Raw genomic sequence first — 15,653 nt, 5'->3', positions numbered from 1 at the left:
TGACGTATGGCATGCATCTGAACAATGATGTCTCCAAAACTACTCTGAACCCAACAGTTCCCAGACTTCAAGACCCCTCAGGTCATCCAGTGCAGGCTTATTGAGTATTTCAACAACTAGGGCTGTCAAGATGGAATTTTTTTTAGAATCGATTATTCCATAGATATTTAGTATCTAATAATCGGTTAATGGGATGTATACACCCGCACCGCCCTCCATCGTCACCCACCCCCACACCCCCCAGCGGGACGTAAAAACTTGGGGGGGATTAAAAAAAAATAGACGAGGTCTTGGTCTATCGGTCTATTGGCATCTGTTGGTGAACTAGTGTTGCACCGAGTACTGATACCAGGACCGAACAGAGGTATTTTCTCATAAAAAAAAAAAAAAAAAAATAGCACGGTACCAGTTTTTTATAGTACCGGTATTTAAAAATAAATAAATAAATAAAACGCAACAACGCTCCAATTGTCTTAAAGGCCCCATTAAGCTGACGGTCAGCCAATGACTGCCTGTCTGCTGACATGCCTTTCAGTGTGGACGGAAGGTTCTGTGTGTCTCAGTGTGTGTGTGTGTGTGTGTGTGTGTGTGTGTTTTTGTGTTTGTGTGTGTGCGTGGGTGTGCCTGCACGGCTAGGTTCGAGCCGGCGGGAGCAGCAAATGGCAAATGGCAGAGCTGCTGCGGAGTCAGATTCCGCTACTAATCACTCTTAGCTTGTGCAAATCAGTTTGCACTGAGCATAAGCACACGTTAGCATTAGCGCACATTCATCCGGAAACATTGGGAAGTTGGAGAAGAATAAAAATCCACCCAAATGCAAAAGGGTAAACCACTTAATAGATGTGTGAATACATTTTGACAACGACGCCCAAGTATGTTGACAACGGCGAGCAAGGGAGGCCAAGCACCGGCCGCAATCGCGATCCTATTCGTCGATGTTAAGTTGCGCTGCCGGAGTAATAGTTGTTGATATGTATCACTACACGGAAGATATCCATCCGCTTATCCGGGTTAGGGTCGCGGGGCGCTGGAGCCTATACCAGCTGACTTCAGGCCAAAGGAGGACGACACTCTGAACTGGTCGCCAGTCAGTCGCAGGGCAACCATCCGCACTCACATTCACACCGTCACTGAGTGGGAACAACATCAGTGACTACGGAAGATATATATTAAAACAAAATAATAATAATAATTACAAAATAAATAAATCAATAAAAATAAAAATGCTAGACTTTTCATGTTGGTGTCGTCGGGCCAAATCATTGGTCTTGGATTATGTCACACTACAAGACGTTTTGTTGTTGCTGACAAAATATGTCAGGCCTGATCCAGGAAATCAGTCAGGCGCAATAGTTCATCGGGCCAATATTGGGGCTGAAAATCCTGTCGTCTCATCAAGGCATTACCGAGTAACTGTTCGTGCCTGCAGTACCAACTTTCTGCCAATAGAGGCTAATACACCGCGACGACACTGTGAAGGGAGTTTGAATACAGTAGAATAGCGATTATATGTGGATGACTGTATGGAAGGTGGCTTGTATATGGGCCATTCCACGGATGTGGTGAAATGTTACGAGCAATTATTAACGGCAAAATACATTAAGAGGCATCAAACATTAACACACAACAGTATCGTCAGTAATCAGGTATCAACATGTAAATATGAAATAATATTGTATCAAGAATTTTCCACCTCCAATTATTTTGCAACAAACCATGTCAAACCATGTTTTAGCAGTCGTCAACGGAAATAGGCAAAGTGTGAAAAATATCGGCAAAATCATGCAACCACTTCGCCAATATCTGCTAAAACCACTCAACAGAAGTTACTGACATTCCACGGCGAGATTTCTTCGAGGCACTTATTAGAAATAGGCATCATTCTCGTAACTCTGTCGGTCAAATCGCGTTACGAGCAAACGGCAACTCAATTTCATAACTGAAAGCAAACGATGACCATTTTCCGACGGCTATTTGGAATTGATAATCAATTCGCAATAATCTCCAAAAATAATCATAGAAGGATCAATCAATTGCTTCAGAAGGCGTAGGAGACAATATTGACTTACATTTTTATGTGTCGGTCATATTTTCGTTTGAGCGACTTGGACAAAATAACAAAAACGGTCGACTATTTTGCGACATCGATCACGCAGAACCATTTTCGGCTTACATCCGACCAGCATACGGCAGCATTTGAGCTTGATGGGAACACGGAAGTGTTTTCAAGAAAATGATGTCAAAATGTTACAAGCTTCGATCTCAAACGGCCAAGTTACTAGCAATGATGAAAAGCGAGTTTGTATAGAATTAGATGCTTTCTTGTTGGATTCGTTGATGGAGAAATAATTGGTGAATTTCAACCGTTTCCTATCGCCCGTGCACAGGCTGTTTTCTGTGTCCCCTGACTGCACTGCTGACTCGCTGGTAATTTTGACGAGTCACAGCAGTCAGTGTTAAGGATGTGGTCAGGATTACACGCATACTTTAATCCTTATTATTAAACTTGGATTCGGTTCCGATTATAAAGGCCTCCCGTCAAACGTTTTTAACCATCGTTGATCAAAACATATGATTCACTGTTGATAAAAATGTCGATGTGGTGTGGTGCACTGTGTATTGTTACTGGTGCTTGTAACATGACATGGGCACTGGCAAAGGCCACTAGTGTCAAAAGTACGCACAGGTCTAAATGGCTGTATTATCGTTTACTAACACTGACTTCTGTAGAGAGCTCAGATATCTACTGAATTCATTCACTTATACCGGTTAGTATTCAGGTCCTTCATTTTCCATGTTGTATTTTTACTCAATGTTACCCCCATCTATATTTGCCCTAAGTCAATTTTTTACTCAATACTTTGCGGTTGGACATACATTGGTTTGTGAACCTACTCTAACCCTAGTATTTGTGTGAAAAGGGTTAACATTTATTTACAATGACTTTGTAATGTACTGGGTGTTTTAGGACAATAAACGCACAAACCAATAACTTTGTACTGCACAGTAATATGGATGGAGATGGCCACAAAAAAAAAAGTGCTTCAATAAAAAGGACAATCGGCTATAACGGATGACCGCCCACATTAGTCTGTTAAATCTGGGTTCCACTGTACTTGGTAATGCCATTCGGTCTTACAAACACACCGGGCGTGTTCCAGAATTTCATCAACGACGTTTTGCATGATATGATCGACTGGCTTTTTTTCGTGTAATTTTTTTGCCAGAAATGTCCAGGAACATCGCCAGCACATCCATCTCGTTTTACAGCACCTTCTGGAAAACAGTTTGTGTGTGAAGGAAGAGAAATGTGAATTCCACTCCTCATCAGTTCTAGTTTTTGGGCTCTATTGTGGAGAGGGGCCGATTGAGAGCTGACCGTACCAAGATCCAGGGTGTGGTCAATAGGCCCATTCCAACATCAAGAAAGCTTTTTGCAGAGGTTTCTGGAACGTTTACAGGTGGTTCATCCGCAACTATAGTAGTAAAGTGGACCCTCCGACAAAGCTGACAAAAAATGTTTGTTTGGACTCCGGAGGCTGAGCAAGTGTTTGTAAGCCTTCAGCAAATGTTCACTAGCTCGCCTGTACTTGCGCATCCTAGTCCCAATCTTCCTTTTGTTGTAGAAGTGGATGCCTCGGATACGGGGGGGGGGGGGGTCCTGTTTCAGTGTTCCCCAGTCGACCGGAGGCTCCACCCCTGCGCCTTCTTCTCACGTTGCCTCAGGCCCGCAGATAGACATTACGTCATTGGTAACAGGGAACCGCTTGCCATCATTCTTGCGCTGCAGGAATGGAGGCACTGGCTGGAGGGCGTAGCGGAACCTTTCCATGTGTTCAGGGACCATAAGCACCTCTCCTACATCCGGTCTGCCCGAAGGCTAAACTCCCTCCCGCCAGGCTTGTTGGGCTCTGTTTTTGACTAGATTCCAGTGGGACGAGCAGAGGAGGGTGGCTGGAAAATGTGGACATTCCTTTGGAGAGCCCCTAGAACAGGCTATTTGTTCTGAAGTAATTGAGGACACAGGTCTGACAGTGGGGACATGAATCCAAGGTGGCATGTCATCTAGCGATAACCCAAACTCAATTTCTTATTGTACAGAGGTTTTACTGCCCGGGGCTTAATAAGAACGTTCCTGAATTCATTTCCACCTGTTCAGTATGTGTTTGCAACAAGTCCTCTTACTGGCTCTCCGCCAGTGTGCTGCATCCTTTGCCCATCCCTTCCCGCCCATGGTCCCACGTGGCCCTGGACTCTGTCACTGGTCTACTGTCATCTCGTGGCAACACAATCATTCTTAATGTGGTTGACAGGCTCTCTAAAATGGTTCATTTCATCACCCTTCACAAGTTGCCCTCATTGTTGGAAACAGACCAGTTGTTAATTTATCACATGTTCTATGTCCATAGTATCCCCTCCAACCTGGTATTTGACAGAGGTCCCTAGTTCATCTCCCAGGTATGTAGGGCATTTTAGCTTTTCATCAAGCTATCATCTTCAATCTAATGGCTAGACTGAGGGTGTGTAGTATCTGGTCGACTGGGATAGATATGGGCCAGAGGAACATCAATTGGCCCCTCGCTCCTGGATCCTTGATCTGGCCATTATTCGCAACTTCCACTTACATCACCCCTCCAAACCAGGTAGTCTGCCTGTTATGTCCTTGTTTTTCCTGTGTCCTGTTCCCCCCTTTTTTTATTTTCTTTCTCCACAGTACCCTTTGGGAGTACTGGTGGGTGAAACTTCCCTGCCACACCTGTTGGCAATTATTTCTATGGGTTATTTAAAATTGGTCCCAGTGGATGGATGGATGTTTGTCACCACTGTATCCACGAGTTATTTAATCCGTCAATTCTGTGCTAGCGTGCTTGCTTTCCGTCCACACCTTTCAGTACGCACCGCTGCGTTTTCTGTCTTTCTGTTTTTTGCACTTATATACGATACATATGTATACTAAACCTTCAATGTTCCTTTCACTGGAAATAAGGAGCCAATATTTCAGAGAATTCCATGCGCCCAAATTTGTGGGAACAGTTCTTCCATTTCTAACATGGCTGTGCACCAGTGCACAAAGCGAGGTCCATAAAGACATGGATGAGAGTTTGGTGTAGATGAACTTGACTGGGCTTCACAGAGTCCTGACAACAGGATAGAACACTTCTGAGATGAGTAAGAGCGGAGACAAGCCAGGCCTTCAATGCCAACATCACTGTGTGACCTCACACATTTGCTTCTGTAAGAGTGGTCAGAAATTCCCTACACACAGTCCTAAACTTTGAGGAAAGCCTTTTCAGAAGCATTAAAGCACTTATAGTGATAAAGGGTGGATCAACGTCATAGTAAACCCTATTGATTAAGAAGTGGATGTATTCGTTGATGAAAGTTACATTTGTTTTGTTTTTTGTTTGTTTGTTTTTTTACAACGTACGTTTATTTTTATTCGTTACCCTCTCATTTTTGTCGGGGTATGTTTGTCGATGAAGACTATGATGTAAATTATCCGTCAATGAAATGAACACGGTTGCCACGTCCTTGTAAATTTTCATCATATAAGCCTAAAAATGACAAAATAAATTGCACATGATTTTCTGGCTTATAGTGTACTATGTTGAGACTCCAAGGCAATGCAGTAACCACAGCAAAGCCAGGTATAGTTGACAGAGTCAAAACATGTTCATACTTAAAAGTATGTGTTCAGAAGTAGTTTCGTTGGACTATGTTAAAAAGCAAGTGGCAATGTAGCAAAGGGGTTTGGCTGGCCTGAAGACCCTAAGACCATTTTAGTCAATGAATGAGCTGCATTCATGCATTAACAGATGACTGCTCAGCTTGTAGCTTCAGCAGTTCATCCACGAGCCAAAAGCCACACCACAAAACAAATCCTCTGCACTCTCAAGGTTTACTGATTAGAAGAACTGATGCGGTATCATATTGAAATGTGTTCAGATGTAAGACACTGACTTTATTGCCAACATTGTTGCTCTCAGTGGACTGACAAATTCAAAACAGCTGCTAGAAACAGTGAAAAAATATAATTCTTTGGGATCTGTTTCTCCACTCTACGAGTGTGTGCGCGCAAGTGTGTGTGTGTGTGTGTGTATGTGTGTAGTTGGTTAAATTATTGAGTCAGCAGTAAGACTTTGTGTTCTCTACCCCCTGTCCATTTGCTCACTCTCACATCACACGCATGCACGCGCTCGCACGCACGCACACACACACAATGTCCTCTATTGCTAAATCACCCATGCCCACAACACAGAGATACCTATTCTGGAGACCTTTGAACCCCTCCGAGCTGTAAAAAACAGACCTTCGCGCACTCACTCTCCCGGTCGCACACACAAACACACACAGCAATGAAACTGTGGCCACTCCCCTCTCTGTTTTTCCAGTTGGTCAGGAAGATTGGAGTGAGGAATTACGAGGGAGGGGGCCAAAATCTGTTTGGCATAAACTGTACAATGAAGTCACTGTTGAAGGGGTCAGCCGAGCCTGTAGCTTAAGTGTGTGTGTGTGTGTGTGTGTGTGTGTGTGTAAAGGCCTCTTTATATTCCCGCACAGCACCCGCATTGCATCACGTGACCGACACATAGGGCCGAGTGACGCTCACAGAGTGACGCTCCCCCTGTTCCTTCAATTCAGACTGCTGCAGTATTGCTGATGTGAATGACTGCAAGCGAAGGATTATGTATTATGCTGGCTATCATTATTAACTGCTGGAAGCAAGAGTGGTGCTAGACATTTGTTCGCTGGTGCTACAGAGGTGCTGGATAGTTCTACTTGCTGATCGCTTTACGTTAAGTCTTCGTTGATGGTGGGCGTGTCAGTTGCTCGGTGGGTCGGGAAATTTCTTGGTGGTGCTATAGGCCCCCAGGCATTGCCCCTGCCTGGGAGGAACGTATAGTATAAGAACAAAGTCCAGGTTTCACATCAGTGCGCGCGACCGTCTGCAACTAATGAAATCTGGTTGCAAAACCCCGCATACTGCACGACGTAACTGACAGCTGTGTAGTTCTGGCGGTATTGTAAATGTGACTTCAGCTTCCTTCGGGCTACGTTTTTTTTTTTTTATTTTTTTTATTAATATCGAGTGTAGGTCAGACATTGTCTGTGGCCGTAATTCCCAAAGATTGATGGTGCAATTGACAATCAACCCTTATCCTATGGTGCATGCGTATTGATGAGTTTGTCAATTAGTAATGAATTGTTTAGTAATTACTAATTACCTGGTATGGTTGGTAGGCTGAATGGTCAGACAGGAAGTCCAGATGTCGGTCTAGCAAGAATTCCACCGCTGTTACTGATGACAACAGGCTCTTCCCTACCACTGGCTTAAATGCCTGCACAGGGAAAAAAATACAGACAAAAACAATTTAGTCAACAATGAAACAACAACAACAAATTATGCATATGAGAATGACGACTTGGGAAGGCGTCAGTGACAAAACGATTGTAGACCAAATGTCAGTTTTAAATCATGGGAAATAGACAGCAGAGCCATAATAAAAATTACAAGACGGAAAACAAGAGGAAATCACAAATGGAGACGCTAGCAAGAAGGAGGCTCGATGGGAAGGGAGAGAAAAGGCTCTCCAGAGTAATGAATAAGTGAATGAAAAGAGGACGTCTGACAGTTCAAAGGCAATACTCTCCACTTCCATGCTGCATAATTAATAAACACAGTCCATCAGTCAGAGAAAACACAGCACGATCAATTCCATTCCATTTCTCTTCACAGCTACACTGCAAATGGTAACATACAAATTATAAATGATTTGTAAACCAAACACAGTTTTTCCTCCATTTGCAATGAACACAAGTAAGTAAGTCATCATTCGGGTACGGAAACCATGCTTAACTTGACGTCATCGAGGTAAGTTCAATTCAGAAAAATCTTGTATTACTGTGAGCTTGCTAGGGCTGAGAGTCAGTTAAATTAAATGAAAATAAATACTGTATGACTGCGAAAGGCACTGTCATATTAACGAGCAATCATGTTACAGTATGTGAGTGTGACAATAAACTTAAGATCGTTCGAGACAAATGTAGACTACAGTTTATGGTAGACTTCTCTCATTTTAAAATTTCACGTTTTGAATTCTCAGTCAAAATGATGGGTCTCTGTCTATAAACAATTTCGAGCTGACATCACAAGTCACGCTATCGCTATATTCACGTTTCATGATCGCTAAATTTCACTTCAAAACGATTGTCTGCTGATCAGTACTATATAACTACAAGGTAAACTTGCTAACGCTAACTAGCTAGCAGCTTTGTTTCCCGTAGCTTGTTCATGTGCCGCTCATTCGCTATTAGAGTGGATAGAGTACACATTAGTACACCACTCAGGTTACTGCACACATTTATTGACCAAGTACGACTCCCTCTTCATTCACAACACAGGAATATAAAGACGGGTAATTGCTCGTGTATAATGCGCACCCATGTATATTACGCACCCCCAAAGTTGACCTCAAAATTCTGGAAAACCCTTCTACCTACAGTGTATGTATAATGCATTTTTACTATGCATGATTTTGCTTTTACCCATATGATCAAAACATGAAGTATTTTCTGTATTTTTTCAAAGAATTATTTTGAAGTGAAGCACTTTATTTGAACACGTAATACTTTGTTTTTATTTACACTTATTTTCAAATTCACAGCCTACTTTTATTTAATAAATGGGAAAACACACAGTTGTGTTCCTATGCCTGATTACCCAGGCATAATTTGTAAGATGGGTACAGTTCTTAAAATTCAATGGGTTTGGCCTGGCCCTTCATATTTTCTTTATGTTAATGGGATTCAAATTAAACTGTCAAGCATTTCAGAAAAGCATTATCATTAAACAAAACATAACCATAAAGAAATTAATGATGGTGGTTGTTCAGTCATCAGTCATATTATTATTATTATTATTTTTTAATATTTCACAAATTCCGCCAGGGTATGTAAACTTATGAGCACAACTGTACATATATGCAGTCATACGTACCCCTGTCATATTGGAATGAAAGTGTAGGCTACACGTTTTTTATAACCACTAGGTGGCGGTGGCATATGAGAATTAAAGTGCACACCTTTCTTATAACCTCTAGGTGGGGGTGGCATATAGAAATGAAAGTGTACACCTTTCTCATAACCTCTAGGTGTGGGTGGCATATTTAAATTAATGTGTACACCTTTCTCATAACCTCTTGATGGCGGCATACGTTTATAAAATGGAAAAGTTCCCCCCCCCCCCCCCCCCATTTCCCCCTACACCTATGTATAATGCGCACCACTGCCTTTTGACAATTTTGGGGAGGGGAAATGCACATTATACATGAGATATTACGGTACACCTTATTGGACACCCAAGATAAATAGGTTATTCGAATAAAATGTATTGAAGTGAGTTTGAGCACTGCACACTAATAATGAGTAAGTTACTCACATCAAAATTTTCAAAGACATTGAGTTTGCATATATTTTTCAAGTCACCTTATTATTTCACAGTGTATGCATATTGTTGGGAATGGGCCGGTCACAGTTCAGATGTTTCATATTTGCAGCTATATATTCAGTATAGTGCCTTTTGAAAACTTCCTTCCCACAACATCACAAAGGAAAACTATTGTGTGAGTGCTGGAAATTGTCAATTTCTGAGCATGTGGAGCGTGGGTCGCTGTTGCTATGATTCTATGGTTACCTAAGGTCAGTCAGTGATGGAGTGATGAGAGGACAAGAGGTGGGGAAATGACCGCCGTGAACCCGCCTTCATACACCCATGGGAGGCAATATCATGTTGTGCGTTCAACAAAAACATGGTGATTGTATGTGTGTGTGCATTTCTGCTACTCTATTTCTGTCAACAGATCTTTCCAGTCTACAGTGGCAGCAGTTTAGTAGCCCAGGGAGTCCATATGTTAGAGCATTTTGTCGAGCAGTGGTGTGCAGTCTTGTTTTCTTGATAACATCTACAATGTTCATTACCAGAACATCAATAGTATTTGGGGTCTTGACAGGGATGTCTGTCTGCATGAAACAAAGTTTCAATAACAAATCCTCAAATTAATTCATGAGTCATAAATCCTACGAGTCATGGATTGACTCGTAGGATTTATGAGTCAATCCACGACGGCGTAGGATTCTACTAAAATGAATCCTACGCCGCCCACTTGATGATCCTCAGTTTCATATAAACTTGAAGACCTCCATCCCTTCCTTCTAGTATTTTATGAATGAAGGCCACACAAACCTGGATTTAAGGAGATAATCTGATGTTTTTGGCTGAAGGGTCCCCCCAAAATGTGTTTTCAGTCTTTACATGTTGACGAGAAAACCAGCTTTGAGTGCGCATCAGCGATAAGTCCACTGCGCTCAACAACCCACACATCTGTGTCATCATTTTATCAGTTCTTCATTATTATAATTTTTGTGCATTTTTTTGACAGGGAATGTGGTTAATGTAACTGGTGTGGATAGAGATTTTTTTTTTTTCTTTTTTTCCCTCAAATCCAAAACTTCCAAATATACTTTGGTTTTTGGAGGCAGTCTCCTGTCAATGGCCATTCTCTCTTTGGGTCACAGTAAAACACCTGCTTTCCATGACACACACATGCACACGTTGTACTGTAATCTGCTTATTGCTCTTCCACTCAATGGCCAGAGTTGTCAAAACACAGCTGCTTTGTCACTCGCAGACACACATGAGGAAATCAATGCACACATTACATGACATAGGACTGCAACTGCGTGGTTGACACGATGCGGACAGAGAGGAGTGGAATTTAAAGGGGCCGAAACCGTGTCTATTTGCCTCGACACAATACTTACAAGCCAACACTTCATGTGATGTAATCTGATACATTTCACAACTATTACACTTCACAGGTTTTCTTCATAACCATTGTTACACAAACATAAACTATGACCCTCTAACACCTGGACACTCAAGAACTCGGCAATGATAATGTATAAGGTATGAATATATTTTCCGAGTGGGCCAATCCAGTACCTGGGTGGTCATATCTACTTTAGAATTGAATTTGATTTGAACACGCAGATACATATTCAGACATTAGCACTCAATTCCCCATTATTATTCTAACTATAGTTAAACAAGCGGAGAATCCAGTCCCAGAAGCAGCTCCGACAAATTATTTACAAATGAATTGATACATAAATGGCGATATCAGTAACACATTCTGTAAAGAGCAATGCTAGCAAGTACTGTATCTGGCTTGCATAGCTATGATCCATACATCATGCATATGGGATCCCGAGGCCTCTAACCACGGCGACTCATTGTAGGATGTGTTGACGTATGATAATCTAATACACCACAAGCCATGTATGATATGAATTTACTTCCATCATACATTTCCCAATGTCGTGCATATTATTTGTCCAACCAAATAATCCAAATGTATGTGTACAAACTCTTTTAAATATACACTATTTTGAAGGGGGCTATTTGCGGCGGGACTAGAGTCAAATACATGACGCTTGCAAATGAAATTGGAGTCATACTTCGAAGCAAAATCCCCTTTTTATGTAGCTTCAGCATCTGTCGCTGTGTAAAACGCACATATGGAATGAAAACAAGCCGTAAAACACAACGCACACTTTGGTTATTTCATAAATGAACTACTTTTTTCCCCAAATGACACACGGACACCATAAAGGCTATCTTTGGAAACTGGTGACTTTAATCCACTGTTCTATAACATGGTTTAAATCTGACTGGCTTCAAAGAAAACAGCGATTTACAGCAAAGGAACAAAATACTGGGAGATTACCTCTCTTTCCTTCGTCTTCACACAGCATCAAGACGCAATGGCTGTGAAGACAGAACCTTGGGGGGAAAAAAACCAAAGTTTTTCCACTAAGCAAAATAGAGAAGCAGAAACACAAGATGGGTTGATGGGGGAAGAGAGAAAAAAAAAAAGTGGTTTCCTCTTATGGTGAAAACAAGACAGATGGCCGAGAGGGAGCGAAAGCAAAGCAGACGACGAGCGAGAGAGCCGACATTTTAACGGCTGCTGACGCAAGGAGCAAGAGAGGGAATGAGAGTGAGTGAGAGAGAGAAAGAGGAGAGGAGAGGGAGGGACCGAAGCGAGGCTGGGCGGCCAGAAAACGCTTCCCCTTCTGCTCGCTTGCTCTCTTGCTCAGCACATTCTATGACTCGCTCTCTTTCACTCTGTCCCGTTGTGTCTCAGCTCTATCATGCGGCCTTGCATGTGATTGGATTCATAGATTGACGGCGCATACGCGCCGTTGAAACAGACGCGACCTCAAGCCATCCCCCATGCTAAGCCATGGTGAAGCATTGTCCAAAGATTGTCTAATCAGATGCTATTTATATAAAAATATGACACTTGACACTTATGTTGCAGACACTCTCACAATACCTGGAATTCGCAAAGTAGTGACCGATGATGTAGTAAAATAAATAAATTTAAGTACACTTTTTTTTGTTTTTTAATATCAGAGGTGCGGGTATTTTATTGGTCCACTTGAGGTCACCATCCAGACATTCTACGCAAGCGCATGCCTATTAACTGCCGCTTGAAAGATGGTGGTGTGAACAGGCGATTTCTTGCCTTAAGCATTGGCGCCGTTCGTCACACTGATGGTCCTGGCAGTGTAGTGAGCGAAAAGCATTATGAGAACCCAGAATTCATTGCTGCGATGTTTTTAACTGCAGTACTGTAGTTGGAGAAAAGCAAGCTAAACGTTGCTCTTTATTTGTATTTGTTCCAGTCGATACTGTTCTTAGCGTATGCGATAGTTATTTGTCAGGCTAAGGTTGGTATTTGTGAATGTATTTATAAAACTCTTGACTGTGGCTTGTGTTTTAAACAGTGGCCGTGTTCTTTGTATCTTTAGCAATTTGGTGATCTACCAAACGTGTGGGTTTAGATCACTCAGTAAGGCTTCTTTTTCTGCTAAGACTAAGAGTATAATTGTGTTGATTTATGTGAGTCACTGCTGCGACTTTAAAATCACATAGGATAATCTGTGTTGAAAAGCACATCTCTGCTTTTCAACATCAGTGTTTTGTAAAGCAGAGATGTGCTTTTCAACACAGATTATCCTTTACAAGACCAGGGGGAAGCTGAAGACCATCCCCGGTGTACAGCATGTTGCTTTGCCTAAATTGCCCCACAGGGATAAATTCCGTTTTTTTGAATTTGAATCTTTGCAGATAGTGTGTAGGCTGCCCTCGCCGCAATTTGGGACAATTGAATGTTCTACCTCAAAACATTGAAGGGAAACGAACCCATCTGATTGGAATGCATGCGTCAGAAAGAGACAAATAGCAACAATGGCGGCAATCTAGGGTCTCCTGCATTTGCTTGTTGGCATGAGGCTGTTGGCCACAGTAATGAGATCAATATTATTGGAGAGTGGGCCTGACGACAGCAAGAAAACGGACCACTGCAGCACAGAGCTAACCGTGGCTATGACTGGAGTGTAGTACTAGTCTACTTTTGAATGTTTCTCAACAGCACAAGAAAACAAATACTTTGTGAACAATAGGGTAGGCTGACTTTATTCAATTGCGAATGTGCAAATATTCACCGATGGCACAACCCTGTCCTGGAGGCCCGGGCCAAGGTATCCGCTTTGACCGTTGTCCGAGCTTTCGCGAAAGCCGGCATCATTGCTGTACAGCCACCCGGCAACGGGACTGACTCCGACGAGTACCTGGCATGTTTGATGGCGAAATTGCCCAGCTGTTCAATTCGGACACAGAAGATGAGGACTTCGGTGGATTTATGACAAACGATTATCGTTGTGTTGTTTTTATATCCTACATTGGATATCAAACCTTAACTTCAGATTAAAATTGTTCGATTCAAGACAGACAAGAAGAAAGCGGGAAAAACACACCGTAATATGCTTTAGGTTGAGGGGCGCTAGAAGGCATTTATTGGGCAAGAACACATTACATTTATTTACGTATTATGCTGTTGTCGACTCTTTGTCCAAATCAAGGACCAGGGGCCTCACTTATAAAAAAGAAAAATGTGTAGGATTCTCACTAAAAGTGTACGTACGCACAAAAGCCGAAAATAGGTCCGACTAAAATCCTATCAAACCGTGCACGCGTACACACGCAGGCACACTTGTAGGCAATTCGTAAGTTAAAAGTTAATAAAAACAAACAAACAAAACTTCTTGGAGCCAGAAATCGACATGCTTATTGGCGAGGAACGGTGACGCTGGAAGCGCCACAACAAATAAAAGGAAACCCTGCTGCAGAGAACGCAATGAGGTCAACAGGGAGGACAGCAGGAAAAACAAATTTCATTTTGCATCATATCCATCTCAATTGATCGATCAGTGAGTCGACTTTATTTATCCCCATTCGGGCAATTTTAAAGGCATGTGGAGTATCGTTATTTTAAAAAAGGACAGACAACACAACAGCAAAGTCACACGCAAACAGTGATGCCGGTAAACACGTCGTTACTCAAAAGAAACGTGGTCATCTAGCGCGTTACCTTTTCTATTAGAGTAGTCAAGCCACCGCTATTTATCATGAACAAACTGCGGTGCTTGGGAACATGAGGCAAGTCGAGAACCAAGACATTGGATTCAGTCACGGTTGCATGTCATAAGTGGAGACCAATTTTCAGCCTTTGTTTCAGTCATGACGAATAAAGCACAGGAAACACACGATAGTCTTGACTATCCATAACTCAAATGCTATCTGTCTGTCAGTTAAGAGTCTTTCAAGAAGTGTACTGAGAATGGTGTGCAACTAAAAAGTTACTTTCCCCCCCCCCCCCCCCCCCCCCCCCCCCTAACTTAGCTGCTTTTGACTTAAACTGCAAAAGCTAATCCATGGGTAACGTTCGATAGTGAACGTGGACGTGTGAGAGGCGCGGCTTCTGTTTGCCACCTCATGCGTTGCTACACTTCCTCGTCTCCAAAATGTGCGTCCGGGTGGTTTAGAGGTTGCGTACATGCACGTTTTTTTGTTTTTGTTTGTTTTTTTTTTTGGAGGGGGGGGGTCACATACTTTGCGCAGGAACCTGCTGTTTTGTGCATACACAGCATGCCTCCATAAAAAGCATGCCGACTATCCACACCTCTAAGAAGCTGCATGTGATTCTTTGTATTTGTCACAATTTTCCTCCAGCTGCAGGATTTGTGATGAGTCTGGAGGTCACAGCGACGATAATTCTGCCGGATATCAACATATGCGGTCAATGTATAATGGCAACAAAAGGATATAACAGGACAGAAGACTTTTAGTTCGGGAAGTTCAATGTCACGTTGACAAGTTGTTCTCATGGAAGAATATATTCTTCAAAGTTACAAATTCTGCTCATGCTCGCTGTGATTACAGCAAGTATATGAGGGTGACATTGCAGATATAAAGTTTGCATTCAAAATCGCAGTGGGCATTTGAAATGGAATGAATGTGGGCATAACGCAATTTGATGAATAATCAATAATTGTTTCTCAAATACACCAAGGACAATTTAGTCACAGGTTAATGATAATGGATGACCACAGTGCTGTTGTTGCCAGCCACTGCAGTGCCCTGCGTGCATATCACGGTGTGCGGGGATTGTTTTCACAACTTTGTTGTCTGAACGCGACATTTTTCATAACCACGGAAAATATCCACCTTTTTATTACCGCAATCC

The 15,653-nt window shown here is 42.3% G+C and overlaps 1 protein-coding gene across 1 annotated transcript in view; it reads right to left on the bottom strand.

The window, feature by feature from the left end:
* LOC133417787 (probable JmjC domain-containing histone demethylation protein 2C) overlaps nucleotides 1-15,653 on the bottom strand; it is a 109,773-nt gene that overhangs the window by 35,921 nt on the left and 58,199 nt on the right. Inside the window, 1 exon segment of the mRNA XM_061705892.1 lies at nucleotides 7,227-7,340. Within this exon segment, the coding sequence (XP_061561876.1) occupies nucleotides 7,227-7,340 (114 nt within the window).

Source organism: Phycodurus eques, chromosome 19, assembly GCF_024500275.1.
Source record: "Phycodurus eques isolate BA_2022a chromosome 19, UOR_Pequ_1.1, whole genome shotgun sequence".
In the NCBI taxonomy this organism is placed as follows: Eukaryota; Metazoa; Chordata; class Actinopteri; order Syngnathiformes; family Syngnathidae; genus Phycodurus; species Phycodurus eques.
This window is presented reverse-complemented; position numbering and strand designations above follow the sequence as displayed.